Source organism: Spermophilus citellus (genome assembly GCF_964194105.1).
Source record: "Spermophilus citellus genome assembly, chromosome: 2".
NCBI classification, from domain to species: Eukaryota; Metazoa; Chordata; class Mammalia; order Rodentia; family Sciuridae; genus Spermophilus; species Spermophilus citellus.
The window spans coordinates 18,381,237-18,409,120 of NC_138183.1; the positions used below are offsets into that span (position 1 = coordinate 18,381,237).

A 27,884-nucleotide genomic window follows, 5' to 3' on the forward strand; every position below is an offset into this window, starting at 1 on the left:
AGGGCCCTGAAGACTGCAGGAAACCTACCAGGAGGCAGGCAGCCCATCAGGCCACGGCTGTAAAGGGCTCGGGAAACAGGGACATGGTGGACTAGGTGAAATAAAACTGTCTCCATAAACCTGTCTGGCTCCCTCCTCTGTGTTCCCCCGGGGGGGCCACCAAGCACCGAGTCTTAGAGCTGGTTGACCAGTACGGGGTGCTGACTGGGTGTGACATCTTCTCTCCTCCATGAGCACTCCTATGAGAATAAATGTTTTTATCTCCATTTGCAGTCAGTTTGCCAAAGCCTAGGAGTCATACCCAAGGTCATGTGGCTCAATGTCCACTCTCTTCCGTCCCTATGACTTGCCTTCCCACCCAGACTTGGTCCAACCCTTTGTGTCCCCACTGCATTGTGGCTTCTTGTCTGGCCTTCTGTCTCTCCCTGTGTGAGCTTCAAGAACAGTGGCCAGGCCTGATTTATCTCCGCTTTTCATCAGGGTCCAATGCAGGTCACCAGGCGGGGCTCACCAAGTGCTGCCCGGTGTTGGACTCGTGTGGCTTTTTCAAGGCAATGTGCAGAGTCTATGGGGGAAGCGGGGGATTTAGGAGCCCAGATCCCCACAGGCTTGGGCCAGGCTGTAGAGACAATGACAATAAGCAGTTGGTTCAGGGAAGGCACCAGGAGGCCCAGGATTTATTCCTAAGCATCAGAGGCATTGCATCCAGACAGTGGTCCACCACCCTAGGCCAACGTGGGCTTGATGTGCAATAACTATGATGCTGATGATAAAAGTTGTATCACAATGATTCCTCTAATGAGTCTCACGTACTGCAGAGTGGGTTTACGTCTGTTATGTCTTTTAATCCTAAAACTGCCCTGCGAGAAGGCTGTCAGCAGGACCCCTTTTTCCCAGATAGGAAACTGAGGCTAATGGCTGGTAGGATGTGCCGTGCCCTGGGGCCTGAGGCAAAGCATCGCATCAACACCGCCACTCTCCTGTCCCTGCCCAGGACAGTCATCAATAATCACGCCCGCATCCCTTCCTTGATAGTGCTGGCTTCTAACTCCATCTCAGAACACACCAAGGGGACCCACTCACAAGTGGTCACAACTGCCCTGGGAAATCAATGCTATTTGCAATTGAACTTTCTCATTAGCTTATCAAGGGCAAGACTGAGGGCTTGCTTGTTATATCTTCAGTATGAACTCAGAGGAAGGTTCAAAGTAGGGACAGAGCAGATATTTAGTTGGATCCAAGAACAAAGGAACAACAAGATAAAATGCTTATTGCCATTTTATCTCAATGAATGCAAACGACGAACAAATGCAACCCAAATGTTCCAACCCCAGATTCAGGGCTCCGTCCACTGCCTTCAGAGTACGGTAGACCCTTCCATCTGGGGTCTTCTCCATTCCTGTGTCCATTCCAGCTTGTCTCCTCTGTTCTTTATTCCAAATTGACTTAGTAAACATATGCACTTTAAAGGCAATCAAGGGTTAATTTGATAGAAAACACAACATGTGCGCTCGAACACACACACACACACACACACACACACACACACACACCCCTTGAATCCCCTCCTCCAACCTCCTTTTTACACACTTAATAACAATGGTGGAAAAAGAGGAGGGAGGGGGAGCCAGGCTTTCTTTCACCGACCATTAGAAACAATTATCACTTCCCCAGGCCTCCAGAGCAGCTTCCCCTGTGATGCTTGTCTTAAAGAGATAGAGGGGCGGGGGAGGGGTGGATTGCCTTTCTTTCAATTTGAGGATTTATTATTTGGCATGCACAGACAATCAAGCAAAGTAGCATTTCCTGTGTGTAGGGTGGGTGTGCGGAGCAGAGAGATACCTTCTTCCTCCCTCCTGGAGCTTTGGAAATAGCAGCAGATCTCAGGGTCTCCACCCAGGAGACACTTGCAGAGCCAAGACCTTGGCATTGGATACCCTCCAGCCCTGGAGCTCAGACCTGGGCTGATTAGCACTCATTGTCTCCAGGAATCTGTCCATACCACAGTACACATTTCACACTCCCTAGAGGTCTAATACCCTCCAGGCCGGCACCTTCTGGCAAATATGAAATCCTATGATCTGTGGGATGTAAACCCTGGCCTACTCAAATGGCCTTCAATGGGAGGAGAGTATAGAACTGGTTGAAGACATCCCTGTGCTACAGCATCCTCACTAACACTTCTACAGGTCGTAAGGACATTTCTTAGAGGAGAAACAGTCCCCGTAGAGTCAGTTCCCAGGAACTACACATTCAATGACTTAATTTCATGGATAGAGGTTTGGGATTCCTGATGGACTGAAACTGGGCATCTCAACCTTCTTCTAAGGGCAAAGCTTATGTTGGAATCCAAGAAAGTATCCATGAGGGTGGCAAAGGCAAAGTGTTTTCTGTGCCTCACTTATGGACCAAGATCTCTGTTCCAAGTACGGATTCCCCCACAGTCCTGGAAACCAGGATCGCCAATCTGCTCCGCATTTGACTTGCAGACACAGAGGCTGGGGCTCTGAAGGGATAAATAGCTTGCCAAGACTAGCCCTTGTCTGGAGTGTGTGGTGAAGTCTGGGTCTGAGCTTCTTCTACGTTACTCCAAGGCTACTTCCTCCATCCAGTCTGTTCTGCAGATGAAGAACCCGAGGCCCATGTGACATAAAGGATGATCCTAATGAGGATGATCATAACGACAGCCATGAGGACAAACCTCCAGGTGCTTTCACCTCCATCCTTTGGATGCGAGGCTGACATGATATTTTCAGATGGAGAAAGCTAACAACCAGTGATAATGAAAATAACACTGGTCCCCAATTTCTAATACATGAGATGTCTCTGCCAGCTGGGGTTGGCATTATCTCCCTATTTTACAGACAGGAGTCCCAGGCATTGGGCTGAGCCCATTCTGAGACACTGGTGTTCAGGAGGCACTGGGCAGGGGCTCCGCTCTTCCAGCTAGTAAATCCTCTAACAAGGGAGAGTGATTAGTGTCGGATGTGGCGGTGGCCTTTTGTGCTGCTGACAGCTGCTGCCATGAAAGGCCTGTCCGGGCTCATTTCACAGAGGCCCTCCGCAGGCCTGCTCCCAGCTCCCTAATTATGCCATTCACTAGTCACCGGGGCCGCCTCTGAACTCCTGACCCAGCAGTGAAAGACTTGGGATCTCATTACTAATCTCTTAAGCCACCTAGTCCTCCAAAATACACCCATTTAAGTTGGAGGCCAAGGCTTTGGGCTGGGAGGCAGGGAGAGGGAAAGCCCAGCTTTCACGGGATGGCCATCTTCCCTCTCTGCTGCCTATGGCCCAAGCCACAGGGCAGCTAGCGCGGCTGTGCGGCCAGGCACAGGACAGGCCTGGCCCAGGATCGGTGGCTGGGCTGGAGATGAAGAAGCCCTGGCACAGGACAGGGTCAGGCATCTGGGCCCACCTGTTTGTCATTTCAGGGGTGCGGGCGGGGGGATGAGGCCTGTATTTGTTTTAATTATTATTATTGTTGTTGAAAAGGGAAGAAAAAAAAATGAGGAGAAACTGCTAACATCTGGGGCTGCTGTGCAGCTTACGTAATCTGCCACAGAGGAGGAACACGGGATCCCTGGCCAGATGGTCAGTGGGTGACTTCACGGCTCATGTGAGGCCTTCAAGAGTACCAGGCTGACAGGCTGAGAGAGAGGGATGTGGGACCTTCTTTATGTCCTTATGGGAAAGAGGCCAGGGATCAGGGGCTTCCAGAGAGTCAAGTTTTGCTATTGGAAGGATCTGGTGGTGGCAGTAGTCGTTTGTCCAGCGGAAGACAAAACCTTTCTCTTCTATTTCTCCCTCAATACCTCACTCATTTAACAAACCTTTACTTAACACTGGCTAACTGCTTGCTACCCCTGGTCTAAATGGGAAAAAATGGGTCCTCAAGAAAGAAAAAAAGAAGTAATGATAAAATTTTTTTGTCCTAAATGTTTCCCAAGTCCACGGAGCAGGAAAGTGAGAAACTGAGCCAACACACACTCAGAAAAATGTGTTGGGTTCTGGATTCGAGCTTCGTGCAAGTTGAGGGAAGAACATGGATGAGCAAGGGCTGCAGCAATGTGGACCTGAAGTTTTGGTCCAAAATGCAAAATCTTCACATTGAGTGGGCTCTAGAGATAAGAAACTGAAAATAAAAAGGCCAAAGAAGGGGAAAGCCTGGGCCACAGCTGAGCTCTGACAAAGCCAGTTTCCCAGATGAAGTCATTCACAGAGGCTGAAGTTTGAGATGCCGAATCTTGCTGCAAATGAAGTCTTTAGCACATGTTTTGGAAAAAAAATACATTGCTAACTTTCTGCATTTTCAAATGTTTCTCCTCTCTCTTCCATTTATTCTGAGAGCAATGATTGACATGGAATTCTAGATCAGGATATAAGAGCAATGAAATCTGGATTGGATCAAGAATGTACTGTTAACTCTATCTAGATAAGAACATAGAACTACTGCCAGCTGCAGATGAGATTTTGGAGGCATCACCCCAGATAAGAATTGGAAACATGCTGAATTCTATTTCAGATCCTGAAGGCATTGCCAGTTCTGGAGCAAGATGTTGAGCACCCAAACACTTTCAGTTCTAGACCAGAACACCAAGAAGCCATAATTCTACAATAGAACTGGGTGACACATTCTGCTGGTTATCTTAACACCCCAAAGGGACTGTTTGACCAAAAATAGAAAACCAATTTAGCTTTTAATTTTTTTAAAAAATCCTCTCTCCACTGGCTTTTGTAGAGTAAAATCAGGAAACCTAGTCAACTCTATAGCAAAGAAATCTCTACCACTCGGCTCAAAGGCATTGAAAATGAAGGGGAGTGTCTTAGGAAGCTTGTGGGTCTCGGAATTTCTCTGAAGGTTTAATAGGTTAATCAAGAAAGAACTGACCATATCCAAGCTCAATTCCTGGTCACCAAAACTCTTAGTGAGAAATAGTGGAGCAGTGGTTAATGGCAGTCTTGACCACACGGGTCCATTCCAGAAAGGTCAGAAGAGTGATTTTTCACTTAAAAACATCTGTGTCATGAAAGATCAAGTATTTCTCAAGTTCATAAACCTAGGAGTTTCCAGGTTGTTTTTGTTCTCTCCCCCCCTTACTTTCTTCCTGTCTTAGTTCTTCAAATTAAGACCTGTGTGTTGCAAATTGTTGGAAACAAACAAGCCACAGTCCTTGCAGGGAATCCTGCTAGCTGCCAAGAGGAGGCTGCCCGGTCTCAGGGTTCTCTCATGCCCTCCTCTAGCCTTGGTGAGCTCAGGCTGGAAACTGCTTCAAGATTCGCTTTCTTCTTTTTGCTTTTGGAAAAGAGGCCATGTCACGATCTTCCCCAGGCTGCTTTGGATTTGATTTCTCCCAGGAAGAGAATGCAGTGCAGTCACATATGCAGGAGCAACAGGACGGGGACTGCTTAAGCTTTCAACAGTCCTGCTGAACTTCCAGCTTTAACAAGGACTCCAGTTCATTAGGGCAGGGTGGCATTTCTCTCTGGCCCAGGACTCCAGATTTCAGAGGTGGGGATACTGACCATGATATGCAAGCCGGGAGGCTTTATCCACCAAGGGCCCATTGGATAATGCTGACTTAGGTGTCCACCACCCATCAGAAAAACCCTCTGAGGGACTGGGGTCTTCCAGAGAGATGCTGCCCCCCCCCCAGTGGCAGCCTTTGCCAGGGCAGTGCACATCTGTGCAAAGGACAGTGCTTAAAGCAGCTGTGGTGAGATAGGGCCCCTGGGAAGCACTGTAGCATGATCTCAGTCCACAGGGTGAGCTCCTCAGTGAGACCTCCACCTGCAACTTTGGAGGTCACACATATTTTAATGACAAAAGGATGTGAGCTGGAATTTCAGCTTCAGCTATTCACTGACTGCGTGACCCTGAGCCTGTCACTAGGTCTACATGGAATGAGATGACAGTACCTCCTCTGAAGCATTGCTTCAAGAACTAAAAGAGCCCTGGCTTAGACACAGCCTGCTCACTAGAAACACACAATTAGCAGTTCCCTCCTTCATCTACCCTCTTCATTCTTTCTTGCTTTACAGGAAGAGTTCTGGGTTCAAATCCTGAACCAGCTCTGGGCCAACTGCAGACTTAACCTTCCTGGATCTCAATTTACTCCTCTACAAACCAGTGAAAATCACAGGAGCTTCTTCATAGGGTGACTAGCAGGTTGAAATGTGTGCAAACAGCATAGAGCGCCTGGCAGGTCACTGTCCTGAGAGCAGCGTATTGCTCCCAATGTTCACTCTATTGATGAGCATTGCTGTTTTTATGCTATTGTTACTACTTCATTTATTATTACTGTGTGGCCATTCCTTTCCCTTTCCCTTTTAATCCTATTTCCTTCCCTCTCCTTTCCATCCACCTCTCCTTCCTCCTTTCTTTCTCTTCCTCCTTTACACCATCCCTCTCTTCTGGGGAAACAATGAGGTTGAACCACAGTCTCAAGCCATAAAAGCAGCCCATCTCTGTAGGAGCGAATCACAGGGACACCACTAAGACCTCAGTACTCCCCACAGTAACAGGCAGAGCCTGTATCCTAGGGCACTTTCCTACTTTGTGTGCAAAGGTATTGGCCAAGGAAAGATTGACTCTTAAATATCTGTCGGGAGCCTACTGTGTGCCTGATGCTGAAACACACAAAGACAAGCACAGGAAAACAATGCTAAGGACATCACTTGCTGGCAGGCAGCTATATCTCAAAGATGAGGGCAGATTCTGCAGGACAGGGCAGCAGGAAGGACATGAGGCTGGGGTTCGGGTGGCTTCTGAGGACCTCTTTCTTCTTCCTCTAATGCATGCAGTGGCACTTGCTGCATTTGCCATGCAAAGGTACCAGCCAGGGGATTTCCGAAGGCCTTGCCTGCTCTGGTTGCCCATGGTATTAACAGGGGACTGTCACCTGGCAACATGACATCACTTATAGACACACTCCGTGTATTTAATCTTATCACAAAGGAGATGTCTCTCAGCAGATGCTATTTCCAACAGGGTCATCCAATAAACCCAGAAACATTTTTTGTCCGTATTTGCTACATGGCAGGTCCTGTGCAAGGCACTGGAAGCATCTAGAAGCTGGAGGCTCAAATCCTCAGCCGCTCAAGGTATCAAAAGCTGAAGACATGGGCAATGCCAACTAAAATTCAGCTTGGGCTCAGGCTGGTCAGATGGTTCCAGAAGTGTCCCAAGATGTCAGAAGATCAAGGACTGCCCACATACTGAGGTCATCAGAGAGGAGGCGGCATGGAAGAGTAGCCACTTGACCTAGATCCTGAAGGACAGCTAAGCCTTCAGGAGGAGGGGGAGGGAACAAGGGTGTCTCTGGGCAGGAAGAAAGAAAACCCCAAGGCATGTCCAGGGATGGCCAAGTCACTCATTCTGTTGGGAACATGCCCTTCAGTGTCAGGCTGTCCAAAAAGCTGGTACCAACTTCATGGATTTTGGATTCATTGGCCTGCTTTTGGATTTCTTTGGTCATGGAGAATCTGCAGACTTTCACAGGCAAGAGATCCCTGACACCAGTATTTCTTGTGAATGGTGCAGAATGTCCTCTAAAGGCAAAAATCTCCCAATGAGAATTTACACAGACTGAGATGAGGCAAGACACTGAATCACCAAAAGATTAGTGTCATACCTTACTCTGGGAGAGAGAGAAATGTCATTTAAAAAAAAATCTTGGCAGAGGTGCTACAGTGTAGTAAAAATAAAACAAGCTTAGGGACTAAACGAAACGGGAGGTACGCCTATTCTGCCCCCCCTGTGAACCTTGCCTACCTCTCTGTGAAATGGGCCTAGAGTTCCCACCACATGGGTGAGTTATAAGATTTTAATGTGATGAAGGAATTGGGGTGCATTAGGTGTGCTCAGTTAAGGAATCCTCCCCATCTCACTTTATTCTCCTGTTTTGCAGATGTGAAGACTAAGGCCTTGAGAGTCTAAATAGTTTGCCCAAGATCTCACTGTCTCTGAGAGTATTGGGATACCATGTTCTCTTCACCTGCTCTCTTCAATTAGGTGGCCACAGTCTCCATGTGGTTATTTAAATTGAAATGAATAAAAGTTTAAAATTCAGCTCTTCAGTTTCATGAGCCACATTCCAAGGTCCAATACCATAGATGGCTACAGACTACAGCATAGGACAGTGCAGGGGAGAACACCTCTTTCATCACAGAAGGTTCTATTGGAGAGTTGGTCTGAAGCCTGGGCTTTTTTTCTCTTTCTCTAGTAATAGGAACCATTGAATCCAGAGGCATTCTACCACTTAGTTACATCCATGGAGATATTTCTTCATTTATTTATTTTTTGAGACAAAAATCTCAAGGCTGAGAGCTTCACTCAGTTGCTGAGGCTGGCCTCCAACTTGTGTTCCTCCTGCCTCAACCTCCTGAGTTGCTGGGATTATAGCTGTGAGCCTCCACACCCATCTGAGCCTGGGCTCTTGACTACGACCCAATTCTCCCTTCTCTGGAACACCAGTTCAGACCACAGCACTGCGATGCACGTCAGTTAATCTCCCTGAGTCGCCCGCGGCCCTTACTGTCAGGAGGGTGCCCTGCAGATGGAGACTTCACTCTGGGAGCATCGTTTTCTGAAAGCCGGTACCTGCCAGCAATCAGATCTCTTCCACGCCCAGGCCTTCCCAGAGGCCTTTCTCCCAGGAAGGAGAGAACTGCAGATGTCAGCCAAGTGTCCCCTTCACCAACTCTGCATATGGATACATTTGGGGAGAGGGCCCAGGGTAGGCAGGGGCCCAGGGAAGTCTTGTTGGACCATGGTGACACAGATGTGTGCCTCTCAGTAGGAGTTCCTCTCAGTTCCTTTTCTGTCTGGAAAATGAACATGCAATGGATCCAGGACCTCCTGGCGTTGGGGTTAGTTTTAAGAAACTAATAGCTGAGTAGAAGAGGAGGTAGAGGCCATTATGATGGGGTTCTACAGGTCATACACCCAGGTTGTTTTTTAAAGGAATGGGGAAGGACAGAGAGTGGGGTAGGGGGTTTGGAAGATGCACACAAGCAAATGGGCACACACACAAACCAAAGCAAATCTCCTGTGCCCAGTCAAACCCCTGCTCGCCTCAAACCCCCGACCTCTGGGGCTGGCTGGAGAAAGTTTACTTTCAGACTAGAGCATGTGGTTAGGGAACCAAGTTCAATGCTGTCGAAGCAACTGGCGCGGCAAGCTCCACTGGCTCTTGCTTCCAAAGTGCATCACAACCCTAGAGAGTGAATGCTGTTTACATTTTTCACATGTTTCTTGGGTACAGAACATGAAACTAAATTACACAGCGAAGGCCATACTGGCTACATGCCGGTGACCCCGCTCAAAACAGAACAATAAAAAAAAAAATAACAAAATAAAACAAAAAAAGGAAAAGGGAAAGAAAGAAAGAGGCAAATTAAAGACCATCATGGAAAAGAGTCTGAGGGAGCCTGAGCAATCACCTGGATGGAGGGAGGGTGTCTGGTCCTGAAGTTGAGATGGTGAAGAGGGGACAGGAGAATGCAGACATGGAGAGAAGGGTCAGGCTCCAGAGAAGATGAAAGTCAACCCTGAGGGATCTCCCTAGAGGGGCAATGGAGGGGTTGGCAGGGCACATCTACTCTCTGCAGAGAGCCAAGGACATGACCAGTAGACGCAGCCCTAAGCCACAAAGCCCAGCTTACTCTCGGGCTTCAAGTCCAGGGTCCACTGGCAGGGGAGAAATGGAGGCTCACTCTGTAAACCAGGCCCTCACTGCTCCGCGGCACGTTCTCTTATCAATCAGAACATGTTTAGTCAATGCCTGCAAATGCTGGGCCCACCTCTCCATTGCTTTCCTCTCTTTCCAATCCTTGTTCCTCCCTCACTCAATAGGGATAACACCCTTCAGTAGGATGATGAACTGGGAGCCCAGTGAGAGGCAGGTTTACTCTGCACACTTGATAGACATTAACTCACTGGATCCTCAGGCCTGTGACAGCAGGCCCATTGTACAGATGAGGGAAACCGAGTCTTAGAAAAGTGAAGTCATTTGCCAGGCATCATACAGCTGATGAAGAACTCTATTCAACATGAGTCTTTCTGGCTCTAAAGCTTACACACATTATAGAACAATGTGGCCACACTACTATCGTTTAATTTTCCCCAAGTGCCCAGCTGAGAATGAAACCAATTTTCATGCACATCAGGCTCAGCCTCATCAGGCTCATCAGCCTCAGCCTTCCCCCTCAAAGTGCACCCCTCTAAGGTTATCTCCACGCATCACATCACTTTGCCAACATCTGTCTTGTCTTAGCAGAATAACCCATTTTAGTGTCTCCATTTTTGCAGGGAAGAGTGCATCCTGTTTGAGGGCAGAGGTTGCACTATTCATCTCAGTGTAAAGCCACTGCTGAACATGACACTTTGGCCAGAATGCCTTCACACTACGGTTCTATTGATTTGGAATTGGAATACCACAATCATTTCATAACCAAGAGTGTCAGGGAAGTTGTTAAAAGTTCAACCAAGAGAAATAAGACCAAGAAGCTCTTTTAAATCTCTCTCTGCTTGCATTTTTGTGCCCAAAAGGCAACTCTTAAAAAAAAAAAAAATCCACGTTACTTCTAATCAGATTTTTTTCTGTCAGTTACCAAAACTTCATAGGAAAATAAAAGTGTTTCTATAAAAATCTGTTCATTGCTACCAGGAGGATAACCACATTTCTGAATCTTGACAAACACCTGTTACATGGATGCCATTATTTCTAATAATAGATCAGAGATTGGGTGGGAACAAAGGGACATGACTATTCCAACGTCACATGGGGAGTAGATGGAGCATACTAGAGTTAGGAATGGGCTGATCTGATTCCAGGTCTCATTTATGTGTCTTTGAAACTCCCATTACCTAAAATATTTTCAGATTGAATCTTGAAGCCCATCACAGTGTCTGGGTTTCTGTCAGCTTGACTGACTATTGGAAAAGGGAATGAATGAGGGGTGAAGAGAAGAGAGAGACAGGAGGAGAGGCAGGTAGATCCTTTGCCTGGAACCCTGTAAGGTTCAGGAGATTTAAAGTCCCTCCCAGTCCAGAGTTTCTGTAAGTCTCAGGGTGGTGACAGCAACCAATTCAGGAGGCTCTGTCTCTGGAGGGACTTTTGGGTGCCCCACATCAATGGGACAGGCTGTAACAAACCATGGTACTTGCTGTTCTGTTTCCTTCCATGACTCACACATGTGCTCCCCCCAATTACTCAGAAACCGCTAGGAGAAAGCAGATCCCTTGGGGATTTGGGAAAACTTCTTGGAATCTGCTCCTGCATCTCAGACTGTCCCCTTTGTCATTCCTCCTTCCACTGCCATTGGGAGAGGCTGTCCCATTTCACTTGTGAGAAGAGTTGAACACTTTGGTGGAGGAAGGTGGGTGGGGCAGGCCAGGAAGGACAGACAGCCCTAAGAACACTGACCTCAGCCTTGGGGGTTGAGTTCAAGTTTTCTCCCTTCTCTTTGCAAACACGTTGTCTAAGTAGCATGGGGGAGTTGCTTGCCAGTGCAAAATTTCCAGGTAGTTTTAAAGCTCTTCCAGTAGCCAGGTGTGAGAAAAGAAAGTTCTTAGAAGAGAGAGTGTCAAAGGTGAACTAATTCTTTTCTCTAAGACTCATCCTGAGCGAGGAGTAAGACTCTCAGGAGGGCTGCTATGAAATAAATGGGAAACTCTGTACTTAAACCACAAGAATAGGGTCTTACATAAGAGAGGTCGCCATCGATGTCACTGTTCTTCTTTCCATGAATCTATTATCATGTCTCTGTCTTAGAACCCCCCAAAAGCTCTCCATAGCCCTCCGGATGAAGTATAAATTCCAAGCATCCATAGGATACCGCTGAGCACCTCTCACAACTCATCTCTCTTGTCTTTCACTTTATTTCTTACTGGCTTATTTTGTTAGTTTCTTTATTTTGATATGTCCATTCTTCTCTCTTTAATGTCCTCTTCTGATCCACTCCCTGTCCTGTCCACCAGCCTCTCCTCAGTGCCAGCTCTGCAGTCACTTCCATGGAAACACCCCCAACCCTGCAGTGGGCTCCCCTGTCCCAGACCTTCCTATGCCTCATCGCACTTGCATGTGAAAAGACCTCTCTCCCTGGTGTCCTGAGGACACAGTGGGTATCCCACCCCTCGCTCTGGAGACAAGAATGAAGAAGACACTGGTGAAGGGGCCCTGTTCTCCTGGCTCAGAGGCAATGGCCAAGAAGGGATGCAGACATCTTGTGAACTCTCTCACTGGCATTTCAGGGTTCCCTGTGTGTAATGTGTGGCTTGTGACAAAACCATAAATTGAGCAATGTTTCTTATCCAATCTACAATTATCCTGTTTGTGTTTTTTTTCTCCCATATTTCAACAATAATTAGGCATCCATTACAAAAATCTAAGAAATCTTTTTTATATGCAGGGGTTGGAGCTCAAAACACTTCTGTCTCTTCTGTTTCCATACATTGTATGTGTTTTAGAAGACCCTCCAGAGAGAACGATGCTCAGCCTGAAGGAACATGTGCTGAAGGCTGGGGATCTTGGCAGCAGAGCAGAAACAGCGGGGCAGTATTGGGGGTGTTGGAGATGGGGTGCTCCCACCTCCTTTGTAATTCTGAGTGGCCTGCCACATAGGAAAAGACACAAAAGACATCAGCTCTTCCATCTATTCTCATGCATCGGCTACAATGCAGGCTTGAACTGCCTTGTCCTGTACCTGGGCTCCTCTCAGGGACACAGTGGCCTGCATCCTGCTTCCTGATTCTGGCTCTTCCAGGGGTAAGCCCCAAAGCAAGGCACTGTGCTCTCTGAGCCTTAGTGTCCTAATCTGTAATGTGACAACACTGACTCCTATTTCTATGGTAGCTTCAGATTCAAGGAATTTGGTGGAAACCTCAGAGAAACTTAGTAAATGCTTTTAAAAATATAATAATTAGTCTGATACCTTCTGAAAATGGGCAAAATACTTTTATATCCCCATGCTGACTCCCATCCCTGCTGGCTGAGTAAGCTGGTAGCATCATAGCAGTGTTTCTTTCTCAGGAAAACTCCCTCTGGGTCTCACCCCCTTGGGTCTTTGGCTGCTGTTTGTAGTTGGATGCACCCCTCTATTGAAATAGTAAGCTCTTTGAAGACAGCAAAAGGACCAGGACTTTCTTGATGTTTCTCCAAGTGCCTTCTACAATTTTGAGTATGCAACAAATGTTTGGTGATGCTGTTTAACCTCAGCAAAAGTGTTGGCTGAGCCTCTCTACTATGTGGGTCACTCTTGACCGGCTCGTGGGTGAACGTGTATAGTAGAACCTAGCATGGATGAGACAGAGAATTAGTATTTATACTACTCAGTAAGTGCTAAAATCCAGCACTGGGTATTTTTCTCTGCATCCTTCATCTCCATCAGGCAGATATTTTCACCTTAATCTCCTACAGGCACATGTTACCCTTCCCATTTACCAGAGTAGGATACTGAGATTCCAGAGGAGTAACTTACAGTATGTTCCCAAGAAGGGACCAAAGTTATAAGAGCAAAGCCAGACTTGCAGGACTTCTACCTCACCTCATTGCTGCCCATGCTCTCTCCCTGACATTCCTTGAGGCAAGACTCAAGTATATTTCTATATGATCAAATGAGTAAATGAATTAGTATGTAAATCGCTATACCACAAGATATCTATGGTTTGCATTTCAGTGGAGGCACAAAGTATTGTGGACACAACAAGGAATAGATAATAGCAACTCAAAGTAAGGCAGCAAAAGTATAATTTGCTCACTATTGGGTTAATGGGATATAAAGTCAGAAAATCAATTACAAAGAAAAAAAAGGTCCCTGGGTCTCATCTGCCTTCTAATGCAGGAATTTTCTATAGTATAGAATGTTTCATAGTAACACCATAGACACATGTTCTTTATTCTAGCCCTCACACTCCTGCCCTGGAAATGGTTAGTCTAAGTCTTGCCTTCAAAGGATGAACCAAATAAATTGGTTGGTTGGCTGGGCCTTGTACTCCCTAGGAGAGTAAATCCCAGACAGTCTCAGAATTTCCATGTCTTCCTTCCATCACTGCAAAGGAGAAAGGTGCCTATTTGGAGAGGAGGAAGTAGGATTTGGTAGAAAGGTCAGGGGCAACAGCAGAAAGAAACAATATCTATAGTGCACTTTGGCAGCCTTTGGTGCAAAGCATTAGAGAAATGTGACAGGTGGAGACAAAATAAGAACAAGACAAGATCTCTGCAAGCACTTGAACTAACCCATGTATCAGCTTCCCAGAAGAGAGATAACTTGATTCTTTCAGTTTATTTCCATTTTTGTTCTGTCTCAGGAACTTCTTGATTCCAGCTGGGCTGGGAAGGTACATGGCCAAAATATCCAAAGAATGTCTCTTATTATAGGATGTTCAGCCCAATTTGCACAACCAGAAAGTTTTGATACTTCTGATAACGTTTGGACACGAGACTCGATGTTTGGACTCAGCTTTACTCTAACCAAATTTGGGAATCTTGTTTGAAGAGATTGGACAAGAGCGACTGGAAATCATTAGAAGTGGCAGGTTCACACAAAATCAAAACCGACGTCTTCATTAGTATTCAAGCCATGTAACACAAGGAGTGTTGTGTGCTTACAAGGGTCACGAGAGCCGGCAGACTTATTCTGATAAGGCTGTACCTCTGGACAGAGTTCTCACCCCTGTGTCTTGCACAGTGGTAAGGTCAGAGCCTGGGTCTTCCAGCCTTTGGTTCCCTTCCTAGGTCCTAGGAAGAGGTAGCCTCATACCTCTGATAAACACCTGTGTTTATTATTTTTACAGCATCAGAGAAAGACAGAGTGGAACACACTGGCGTATAAAGAAGAAGGGGATAAAGCTGTGGTCATTTCATCTTTCCCCAGGGAAAGGAGTGCCCAGCGGCCCATAGAACAGGTCACTGTGTCCTGGAGTGGGTACAGCCCAGATTCCAGCTCCTCAGGGGGGCCTCACAGGGATACCAGCATCAAGATCTGTCCTCCTCGCACGGCTGGATTCCTTTCCTAGGAATCCAGTTACTTTCAACTTTCAGATGTGCCCTCACATTCCTGAGCTTCTCCTGTATCTTCCACGAGCTCCTTCTAACTCTAGATTTTCCACGTCAGGGCTGTGGGACTCCCTGGGGAAACCACTGGGTTACTCAGTTTCTCCAAGGTAGACACGAATTCTCACCTTGCAGAATGGAATGAGTGTCCAGCACAGGGGTTGGTGGCCTCAGTAACTACCAGCTCCTCCCCCCTAGCCTCCTCTATCTGCTTTAGTCACTCTCTGGACTCTAGCTCCTATGGGGTCTATTCATGTATGAATTTGTGAGTGTGTGTGTGTGTGTGTGTGTTAGAAAGAGAGAGGAGAGTATCAGAAGAGGCAGAGGCACATGGTGTACTTTTCCATCTTAAGAGCAACTTCCAGGAGCCTCCCTGCCCCTCCCTCACACCATCAACATCTTCACTGGAGGCCCTGACAGGGTGAAAATGAGGTACCAGTCTCCACTAATCACTGCACGAGGTAATGAAGGGCACAGTCTCCTGCCTCTCTGCTGTCAGAGGGAGCTGTTTCCATGTCAGGAATAGCCTTTACCCTGAATTAAGCAGGCTCTGATGTCTGTGTGTGAACACGCGTGTGCACACATGTTAGCACATGCACCTGTGTGCATGATGGTGGGGGGAGGTGGGAATGATTCCAGGCACCAGCCTTCATATGAGGAACGTGGGAGACTTTTGTTCTACACCCTCCAGGCCGCCCTCGGCCTGGCCCTGCACCCAGCCTGCGCGCAGATCCCCTCCCTGACCCTGTATTCTCCAGTGAGCTGATCTCATTATGGCAAATTTAGTTACAGCTGAAGTCTCCTTGTAACAAAGATTATGTCCAAGCCCAGAGTAATGGAACCTAGTCGATTTCATTAAAATAAAATTGGTTACAATGAATAATTCAATAGGATGATTTTGTTTCCTCATCTCCTCTTTGTAGATCGAAGAGCTAGTATTTATAATGATTTTTTTTAAATTGGATTTTTGTTTAGGAAGAGATAATCACCCATAATTCCTGACAGCCCTCTCCATACAAGATTGGAATAATTGCCCCCATGAAGCCTCTTTTCAAATGCTAAGACTGGAAAATTCTCTCCTTTGCTCACATTAGTGGCAATAACCTTGGGTGGTTTTTAAACACAGCTGCTACCTCGACCCTGTTCAGATGAGGTTCCGAGTGTGTTGATGATTCTCTTGTTTGAGAGATGTTTTTCTTAAACATATCTGGGAACTGGATGCTGGTGTCGAATTTGGGAATTTGGGATTCCCGTACATTCTATGTGATGGAGAGGTGACACCCAGCATCTTCTTTCAGAATTGTTTGTTTGCATGTAGTAATGCGTGAACATGTGTCTAGATGATCAGGAAATAGACATTTCCTGATCATCTAGACATATCCAGATCCTGTGCTGAAGGTAAAAGGACAAAGATGAGTGAAACTTGCACCTACTCTCAAAGAACTGAGAGCCTAATGGGGTAGCCAGGTGGACAAGTGAATGGGTGTGACCACAGAAGTGAGCTCACCAAGTGGAGAGGTGGAGAGGGGAACTCTGGCCTCTGTTCATTTACCAGGCTGGCGATATACACGAGAGGCATTAGGGAACACCAGGTTCCTATTCTCACCACTCTCCATAAGACACCCAGAAATAAATGCAGATGAATTAATAAAATAATCTAATAATGTCAACATAAGCTTTCGTAAGACAAAAAAAAATGCTCAAGTAAATGTGGAAACTAATAAATGAGGTGGTCTTATCTTGTACTAGTAATTCTTCTGTGGCACTCAGCAGGTGGTAATTCTCTTTATCTAGAAAGAAGACAGTCCTACCCCACTGAACCAGAGTCAAGGAAGCAAAATCCAAGAAGTACACCTGGGTTCATGGTTCATCTGTGAGAGCCAGAGGCACCCGGGCTCACAAATAGCCATTGGGCTGGGCGGTCAGAAGCACTGAGTTATGTCTCAGGGAAAAGGGAGTCTCGAAAGAAGGCAGGTGCTTGCTCAGCAGGATAATTGGAAAGGGAGCTCTGGGGACAGCACAGCCATCCCTAGAATCACATAAGCTCTGGTGGCCCCAAAACTCTTGCTCCTTCAACTAAGCTGCCAGTCCCCTGCGGGGGGCGGGGGAACCATGGTACATAAATGGTGCATTATGGAACTGAAGAAGGAGTCTGAGCTTCTTAGAATTGGGAAGGTCCTTGGAGATCATAAGCTCTCTATTTTAAAGATGGGGAAAAATCGGGTCCAGAGAGATGGAGAGACTGGCCCAAAGCAACACAGCCCAATTTACTGTACAGTAATCACTGATTCAGGAGGAATACAACTTGGCACTCTCCACTAAACAGATAGACTCCTCAAAATGAATTTGTTCTTACCTTCACTGAATTTCCATGGTATATCCAATTATGAATTATAATAGGGACATGGAAGGACAGTCATTATCCCTATTGTGTTGATATTTCCTCCCTTGGCCATTGCATTTCTAGTCCTTTACAAATGGTACTCAAAAGCTAGACCATTACATTTGGCTAAAGATAACCACAAGGGGCCATGTCCAAGGACACTGCATTTGAGATGACCCACCTTGAGCGCCAATCAGAGCAGAGATTCAGAGCATCTGCAGGAAGTAGCGCACATGGTTGGGATCTTACCTGGGATGCTGCTGGCTGTCCGATGACAACCCAGCCTGGGCACTGTTGGTCCTGATGAGACACTGAAGCATTGGATGCCCACTGATCCAGGAACCCCTGAGGTGTGTAGACGCCACAGTCTTTAATGCTAGTCTTTTGTTCAAACTCCTCACATACCCCGTCCCCATCATGGAAATAGCACCGGCTGGGTTCATCTGCAGGAGATGGACATAGAAGGGGAAAGAATAGATAAATATTCGTTCTTTGGTCTCAGTTACCATCAGCAGCTAGGAGATTAGACCACGAAAGCCATGTCATGGCAAGCCCATCACCCTGAGTCACAATGGAATATTCTCCAGCCTTAAGAGGGAAAAAAAGGGAAATTCTCTTATACACAATGATGTGGCGAACATTATTGTACGTGAAATGAGTCAGTTGCAGAGGCACACACTGCATGCTTCCACTTCTATGAGGGGTCTGAAGTAGCAAAACTCATAGAAACAGAGCGAAGAATGGGTATCACCATGGTATGGAGAGAGGGGAAGGGAGGAGCTGTTCACGAATAGGGAGCTTCGGTGAAGCAAGATGAAAACGATCCAGCACCATGTTGGGCAGACAACAGACATTTATTTTACTCTACACTAAAATATGTTAAGAAAGCAGATTTCATGTTTTGTCATATACACACCAAAACGTTCACACTTCCACCTTCATTACCCCCAAGTAAACCTCACAACCACCTCATGAGGAAGGTATCATATTTTATGACTCTTTCAATCTTTCTGATGAGGAAACAGAAGTCCTGTGGGGCTTTAATAACTTGCCCGAGGGTCACAGTGTGCAATAAAGCCAGATCTAGGACTCTGGGTCAGGTGTTCACTTTCCAAGTTCTGGGTGCATCATCTGATACCACAGGACTTCTTAGTTGCAAATTGGCATTTATTTAACTCCAAAGAGGATTTCAGTTTTGCATAAAGAATGAACTGGCTTCCATCCCAGTACTGAAACTAAATTGCTCTGTTATGTTAGATGAGTCTCTTTCTTGCTCTGGACTCAGTCATCAAGGGAAAGGGGGTTAGAATACTGGAATCCAAGAGCCCTTTCTGTCTAATGCCTCTAAGGACTTGTCAGATACCTTTGGAGGTTCTGCTAAAGACCAAGAGAATTCTCAAGCTCCTGTGCAATTCTAACCACAGCAAGGTGTCGGCTTGGCATGGTTTAAAGCTGCCACTGGCTACAATACTTCTCACTTAGCTGCAAGGACAAGGATCACAGAAGCACAGAGCTAGCAGCAGGATGCCTTCTGAGAAGGTACGGACTATGCATGCTTCCTGGCATTTGAACATAGACTATTACAATGAGAAGCCTGGCTGTGAGCATCTGAAAGCGATCACCCAGGCACCTTTTAATAATTCTAATGTCAGCAAAGAAAAATTCCCCTTCCTGGGTAGGGGTTATTTTGTAAAGATCTCGACCTTAACATGCTGCCATTAGTTTTACATGCTACCAGCTCCTCCAAAGGATTCTAAATGGGGGTCTCTACCCAGTACCGTAGGGTTGCCATACATTGACAGTGATGGCCGTGCTATTAAAGACCATCTTCAAGTGACTGGCACAGATCCTGAAAAAGCTGTATACCCCAGGAAAATCAAAATGTAAGGTCATCCAAAAAATAGTGCTTGATCTGAGTCATCCTTCCCCCATTGACTCCAAAATAACCGAGTGGAGCTCTGGAAAGGGCACTGAATTGAAGGCCAGAAACCCAGGTTTGATTTCTGTTCCTTCCATTTGCTATGAAGCTCTGCCTAACCAGCTTTGCTTCTGGGTCTCTGGCTCCCCATGTATAATGTAGACATGATAGTCCCAGCCAGGGTAACCATAGAACTCACACAGGAAATGAACATAAATGTGTTTTGTTCATTCTAAATAATCATCAAGAGAAAAAATAATACTCTTCTTCTAAGGGGTTGATTTGTTCCTAAGTGAGTGAATTAAATCAACTTGTGAAATCAGTACTCCCTTGAAATATATTCAAACAACATTCTCCCAACTAGGAAGAGCTGGGGTCAAGGAGAAATAAAACTTGAATTTCTATGCTGCTGACTATCTGAAAAAGAAGTCACTGAATTCAGAGGCAGCAGAATGTTGAGCCCCTTCCAAGCTCCAAAATCCCTTGTTTATTTCTGCAAACAGTTTACATAGTGAAATACCATCAAAAGAGCCAGAATAAATCAATTCATTATAATACAATTATTTAAGCCTGGGTCTGAGCCAGATGAGGACTCCAGTGTCCAGTAGCGTGCCTGGCAGTACAAACATGGAAAGAACACAGGCGCAGCACTTCTCAGTAGCCCCGACCTCTTGGTGACTGTGGCCAGCTCAGATACAACAAAATTTAGGGCCAATCCAAGAATAATCAGCCATAAATCCAGACTTTTCTCTCTAAAATCCAATAAAGGGGACTGCAAAGAGCAAAGGTTTTTGACGTTCAAATGCTACCTCTGTCACACATGAGCCGAGTAGGACTTAAAATAACCTCATCTCTCTGTGAACATCCCTTTCCTTATCAATGATAATAATAATAATGATATGATGATGTTCATTTATGTTATTGTAGTGATTATGTGAGACAATATGCACAATGTCAGCCCTCTTGCCCATTTTATCTAATGGAAAACTGAGAGCTACAGGAATTACAGCTCTGCTTCTAGACCAGAGGGAGCTGCTACCAGAGCTAAGAGTTGGACTCTGGTTTTTTACATCTCAAAGAAAGATCTTCCCTACACACAGTACCTATGGTGTTGGAAATATAACCTATAAGGATAAGATCTGGGGGCGCCTGATTCTTGGAACCCCTTTTGTCCTCTCTCTAATAGAGGACAAATAGGGAGGAATGCTAATAAAATCATATAAAATCTGTTCTTTCATATGACTTAGGTCCTTTCCTTAGCAAAGACCTCTCAGTGGCCAAAAGTGGTACCAGAGGTCAATTATCACGAAAGCTGATTTCTTCCTGATTATTTTGAATGCTACAATAAATCTGTCTGCTTGGAACTGGCAGAACCTGAGAACGACGGGAGGTAAGCAGGTGCATAGGTAGGTAGATGTGCAGATGAATGATGGATGGAGAGGTAGACAGAGAAAGAATCAAAAGAGAAAAAAGAGGTAGCATTAAAAAGAGAAGGGCAGAGAGGGGAGAGAGATGGGGGTGGCTGGTTTCTTCAATATTCTGCTGACAAAGCTATTCCGTATCACTTTAAAAAAAATAATATCCTTGGACTCTGCTGTTCAGTTTCTCTTGCTACTAGTGTCCCGAGGGCCCTTCAGCTCCATCTGCCAGTCCTTCTCTGGAGAATTCTCTCTCCCTTTTTACTCCCTCTGCCCCAAGCACTGAAGAGAACAGGGTAAGGAATGGAATACAAATGTGTGGCCCGGAAAAACAAAGACAGCAACAACCACACAATAAAACAAAACTGGTCTTCTTGTTTTCATTATGTCATTTTACTTGGTGCTCTTTGAATACTTTATGCTCAGAGCTGAGCAGGTTTCTGTCAAGAACGGGAAGTCAGTACCAAGGTCAACTAATCACCTTGCCTTCCATATAGTAGCTATGTGGCATTCATAATAATATATTCCACTGGGAGAAGTACTGTGAAGACTGCACACATGTACACATAAAAATGTCTGGAAAACCTAACAGACTTTCAACAGATATTTGCTGAATGAATGAATGACTACACTTTGGCATTGCTGATTTACACCTTCCTGGGCAAGCATAGTTTAGACTGCACCCTTTGGAAATGTGTCTTAAGACTGAAGGAGAATGAGCTACCCATAGGTGCTGGCTTACTGTGGGCCTGCATTGAGCAGTCTGATCTTTCCATCTTGCTCCACCTTCCCCTAGCATGAGGAATTAAGTTCCTCATTTCAGAACAATCCCCTTACAGGTGGAGACACATTTAGAAATTTGCTCTACCACGCTAGGAAACTTGATGCGGGTGGGGTGACATTAACCTTGTCTTTCCCACTTGGGTGTTCATATGCCAGAAACTCTTTTCCTGTTTTTGGAAGAAATGAGCTCAGCTTAAGAGCCAAAGCAGATGGACTCTCTAAGTGGACACACACAGCTGATGCAACCCCTCATTGACTTAATTTTCAATTTTCATCTGTCTGGAGCATCAAGATGAAATAATATGACTGAAATGACATGCCTGCATTCCTGAGGCATATCCGAAGGCCACAATCTGAGATAGGCAGAGACTGTGACATCCATTGGAATGTTTGGAAAGCCATATCTAAGGGAAATGACACAAGTTAACCTTAAAGAATAAGCGAAGACTGAGGTTAGAGTTATAGTGAGAGTTCTTATCCTTGAAGTCAGAAAACTTGGATTCAAGCTACTGACTTATCTTGATTTACTGGTTAATCTTGGACATGACATTTCACTTTCCCGTATCTCACTTTCTCCATCTATAAGTGGAAATAAGATTACATTTTAGACATCTTCATTAAGATGCTGAGTATTATCAAATAGTATAAGAGACCAAGAGATGTGAAAATGGAAATGGTCTCCAAGACACAAGTTCTACATTTTACAACAATAATACAGGGATGAGGTAGGAGGCAAAGGAGGTTTTCTTAATCAGAGATCCCCCTTTCATCTACCCAGGCATAGATCCTAAGGAATCTTCAGGGATCAAAATGATCAAAGAGGGTGCATGGACTGTTTTTTGTATAAATGGAAAAAGACACAAGTAAGCCAGCAAAGAAGAAAACCAACAACAATCTAAATAAAATAATATAATTGCTTATATATTGAAGTCATCTCAACACAATGGGGAGACTAATTAACTTGGATGGGAAACTTTGATAGTATATGATATCCCTCAAATCCCTCAGATGAATGAATGAAAGAGCGAGCTGAAGGGCCCATACTTGGAGAAGAGAGGAAACAGTTAAATTACTCATGCCTTCCCGTCGCCCTAGGTATGGATTTCACAGGGGATTTGCCTTCACAATGGCTCTCACCAGTTTTAGGAGCTGGACAAGACACGGGCATAAGTTATAGGTCACTGATAAATTAATGTGAGCCAATGTGTTTGTCAAAGGCCCAAGATAATGAGCATTCTTTAGGATAGTGGTTGAGTTTAGGGTATTTTGGCTCCAAGTCTTCTGCCTAAAATAAAAAAGCTACCATGCTCCTTCTTTACATGTACTCCCTTAAGAGATCCTGACTGCTTACTGTGGAAGATGACTTTTCTTAGTTTGGCATAAGATTCTCCACAAAACCCCCTCTTTCTGCAGTTTCCTAGACCAGCCACTCTCTCCATTTCATTCCTCCACGTCCTCGCAAAGGTTGTCTTTGTCTTCGGAATGCATTTTCGGTTCTTCCCTCTGCTAACTTTCAATAGTTCCTTAGGCTCATGTCTATTTGGCAAGTCTTCTCTGTCCCTAATCCTCTTTCCCTGACTCCCACCCCGTGGGGTTAAATGTCCTTCCTCTGTGTTTCCACAATTCCCGGATTTCTTCATCACAGCCTCTTCCCTGTCTATGAACCAGTCTCCCCTAAAAGGCGAGGATCATCTCTGGGAACAAAATTGTTGAGTCTTTCAATTCAAACTCAATGCAATGGTCAAGGAACGTTGGAGTGGATGAATGACAAGTGAAAGCTAATAAATGCTTTATACTTAATTTCATTTACTATCCAGATTATGCATAGTCTAATATCATAATTGTTAATGTAATCACTGGTCATACAAGATCATTCTGCAAAATAGATTTTATCAAAATAGAGGAACCTTCTTAAGTGAAAGGAAATACTTTGCCTAAAAGGTTTACAAGTTTCATCACAAAATTTCTTCAAACCTTGAGGTTGCAGTTGTTCTAAAACAAACTCCCAAATCATTGCCATTTAAAGATTTCCATGATGCCCTTCTGAGATTAAGAGCCAAGTAATTCATTTACAATCATTTTAGCAACAAATGAGCCACAGATAAGAAGTACCAAAGCTTCCTGGAGATTTTAGGAGTGAAAGCTGTTATCATCCACAGCTAAAATAGCTTTTAACCCTTAAAGGAGACCCCAAGAGGCTATTAATTCATTTAATAAATATTTACCAACCACCTTTTTGCTGTCTATGCAGGTGCTGGGGATATAAGAATGTATCATGTTGGGCCTCTCCTCTATGAAGACAATCAATATGGCTTGGGGATATGGGGGGTGGTTTCTTGAGAAAATGGTTTAGGGGAAACTTCTTGAAGAACAGAAATAACTTGAATATGTGGAGGGGAGAGTATAAGTGGAGGTTAAGCCTGGACCAATATTTGATTAAGTTAGGAGTACAGTGGATTCTGAGATTAATGAATTGGAAAGCTGATCTGAGATCAGATTAAAGAAGGATTTTAGTACCATGTTAAGGAATTTGACTTATATCACTTAGCAATGGGAAACTTTGAAGGTCCTCCCAATCCCAAGCTGGAGAACCACATTGTAATCATGATTTCTTATATTCTCAGAGGCAATGAGGTACAAGACTTAATTTTGCTCAGCAGCTCTGCCATTTACTCTTTATTGAGTTGAAGCAAACTATTTAGAATTTCTAAGCCTGTATTTCCTTATCTGAATAATGTTTGAAGGATTAAATGCAGATTGATGCTCAAATCACTGAATGAAGTAGTTATATAATAATCAAAAAATATTTACAGAGTTGCTTCTGTGTGCAGGTACTATGACAAACTATAGTCATAGAGCAGTAAATAAGACACGCAGGAATTCTTCCTCCATGGAACTTATGGTATTAAATGCACATAAGTACTTGGTACCTAACAGATGGCCAATGTATGCTCTATGATGATAATATGGGAACTGAAAGATCCGAGAAAGAAATGATCTCATTTCACCAACAGTAAGGCTGAGGTTCATAAGGTTGAAGTAATTAGCTGAATCTTTTAGAGAAAGTTTTCATTAGAGACAAGACTAGAAGGCTGGTTTTCAGACTTGTAATACAATTCCTTTTCTACTGCACCATTCTCATATTTTAGTATTTAATTCTGGGAACGAAATAGTTTGTTACCCTTAAGCAAGTTTCAATATTACTTTTGGGAGTCTCCAGTTTCACATTTCATAGTGTGTGTACTGGTATGAACTAAATAAATAGTCTGAGAAATTATTGGAGTTACCAAGCTTCAAATCCTATGAGGAAAACAAATAAACTACCTGCAAACAGGGAGGTGAGAATTTTCAGTCACAGGAGATGGACTTGATTTAGGGCTCAGGAAGAAGCACATAATTTCAATGTACACTCCTCTGAAATAGGCTACCTTCCCAAGCATGGGCACATTCATAAATGTTTCTAAACTTCTTGTTCATAAACATGGATCAACTTTTGAGAAATTAGCATCTGTTTCTATTTTCAGCTGAGGGAATAGTGATTGGCATTAGGCTATTCTCTTTCAGTCCAATGATTACTATTTTTTTTCTTTTTTTTTAAGACCAGGAAAATATCATTTTTAAGTTCAGCTGTTTGTTTAGGGATGGGTCCAACTACATCAAGCTTCGTGCCATTTAATAATTCATCCAAACAACAACAAAAAGACCCCTCCCCAAAACGCACAATCTCTGTATTCAAATAATAACTTCTTGGAACAAGGAGAATCATAATACCTTAAGCCCCAATGGCGTACAAAGTGGAAGACTGGGTGGAGGCTGGGGAGGGCTATCTTGGAGGATGCTTCCTCTGGAATAGAAGTGTCTCAACTTCACATTGCCATTCTGTCAAAGGATTCGTGTCCAACCCATAGCACTGCCTACATTTCACTCTATTCAAAGCAGGGTTTGTTCTTCACATCTTAAACCAGATCAGCCTACCCAGAGAAGAAGAGGCAGGGTGCCAAGGGCTCTTAGAGAACCATGAATTTGCTAACAAGCTTCACTTGTCGATTAGGTCTACTGAATCTGACAAGTTTAAGTTGGTTTCTGGTTCCTTCACAGGTTGGTCAAACACCAACAGGGGGATGACATTCCCGCCTGTATTTCACTGTGGCAGCCAGACATCATCTAACGGACTAAAAGCACTGGGAAACAACAGAGATCCCTGTCTCACAGGCTCACTCTACCTCAGCACTTAGACCCATCATAGATGGCACCCATCACATAGTACAGTCTTGTCCTCCACCTAGTCAGCCCCTATGATACTGTTAGAACTGACTTAGGTCTTCCCAATTTCAAACCCTTCTAAAACAGCAGCCTAGGAGTGATTAATCAAAATGTAAGTTTTATGTTTGAAATACTTGCCTTCTACATGAGTGTGTGTGTGCATGTGTGTGTTTGTGTGCGTAAATAGTATTGGGTATTAAACCCAGGGCCTGGCACATGCTAGGTAAGGACTGTACCCCAGCCCTTTTTAGTTTATGTTGGAACAGGGTCTCAATAAGTTGCCCAATAAGTTGCTGGCTTTGAACTTGGGATCCTCCTGCCTCAGGCTCCCAGGTAGCTGGGATTACAACTAATCACTACTACATCCTGTTACAAAATATAAATGTCTCCACCTTGCTTTCAAGTCCTTTCAAAATCTAGCTCCTGTCTATGCTTGGTTCCAACCTCATACCTACACTCAAATGAACAGAGTTCTTTTACAGAACTCTCACCTCAGGGGATCTGCCCTTGTTTCCTTATCCTGAAAGGCTGGTCTCCATCTTCCAGTCTCCTGTCATTAACTCTAATTCTAGCATCTTCCCTCAATGATACCTCACCTACTACTCTACTGAATCTTTCTTGACCAGCACCAACTAACAATTTCTATTCCCTGCATCATTATGCTCTCCTTCAAAACCAGCAAAGCAGAATACTATCTATCTGAAATTTTTAAAATTTAAAAAGTGATGTTTGAAAAGTTCAAGGTTTTCAAATTAAAAAAGCCAAACCTCCTTTCATTCCCCATCTCCTTAATACAATTTCTCCTACCTTCCATTTCTTTTGGATTAATAATGAAATTTTATTAAGAGTTACCAAAGTGTATGTTATATAATTTCTTGTCTACAATTTATTCTTCATTTCTCTTCAATCTAGCTTCTATATTCATGACTCCACCAAAACCAGTCTTGCTAAAGTCACCATTGACCTCAGTGTTGCTAGAACTAGTCATAACATCCTTGGACTGCCTTGGAACTCACAAAGATCTGGAAATGTACTTGCTCTGTCTCTCAGATTCCATAACACGATACCATTCTTGTCCCTTCTAGAACCTTCCATATACATTCACTTTCTGTCTTGTACTTCTCTATCTTTATACTAAATGTAATAATAATAATAATAATAATAATAATAATAATAATGTGTTATGTGTTTATTATTGTTCCCTGCACACTTATAAGACTACATAGAAAAATATTTCAAACTGCACACCTTTTCCTTTAGGATCAAGAAAACTCCCAGGACATAATATGTGATTTATATTTAAGAATAAGTGATTATCTATACTCATGTATCCCAAGCTATTTCTAGACTGACTCCAGTGTTCTTTTGCTTATATTCCTAATACTTAGTATAGTGTCAATCTTATATAAGATACTCACTAAATGATAAAAAAGTTCTTTTGGAGTTTCAGGGTCTCCTCTATAGATTTTATTAAAGATGTCTCAAATCTGATTTGAATCTATTTTAGAAGATTATACTATATAAAGACTTTTATGAAGATATTAATTAGAATGAGGACATAGCACAAATCCCAATACACATTAAGGATAAAAATTAATTCCGTATCAACTACCCCATACTATTTTTTCTGGTGTGACATTGTGTTTTACCATCTGTCCCAAATATTATTTTGTTTTCTATCTTAATGAAATTTGCAATGAAATAGTTAGACAGAAAGCGGGGTTTATAGTAAACTGAAATTTAATGAAGAGATTTGACAGCTGATGAATTAGAACTGGAAGATGCAGTTTCATCACCTTGAATTTAGTATATTTAGTTGAATTGTCTGAGACGATTGTAAGCAAAGACAGCAACACTAATAAATGACAACATATAAATCAGATCAGAATATTCAAGCCCTAAATGATTTTCAGCTGGGTGTCTTTTCGGTTTCAATGATATCACACAAAGTGGGAGAGGGGGTGGAATTCATACCCGTATGAGTCACACAGTGGCTATGGATCACACAGGCGTGCTAAGCACAAACCAGAGGAAGTAATCCCTAGGACCCAAAGACCTTTCCA

The 27,884-nt window shown here is 44.1% G+C and overlaps 1 protein-coding gene across 1 annotated transcript in view; it reads right to left on the reverse strand.

Moving 5' to 3' along the window:
- The window catches only part of PAPPA (pappalysin 1), a 241,998-nt gene that overhangs the window by 86,872 nt on the left and 127,242 nt on the right, over positions 1-27,884 (reverse strand). Inside the window, exon 10 of the mRNA XM_081282172.1 lies at positions 17,689-17,882. Coding sequence (XP_081138298.1) covers positions 17,689-17,882 — 194 coding nt within the window. The remainder of the gene's footprint in view (positions 1-17,688; positions 17,883-27,884) is intronic.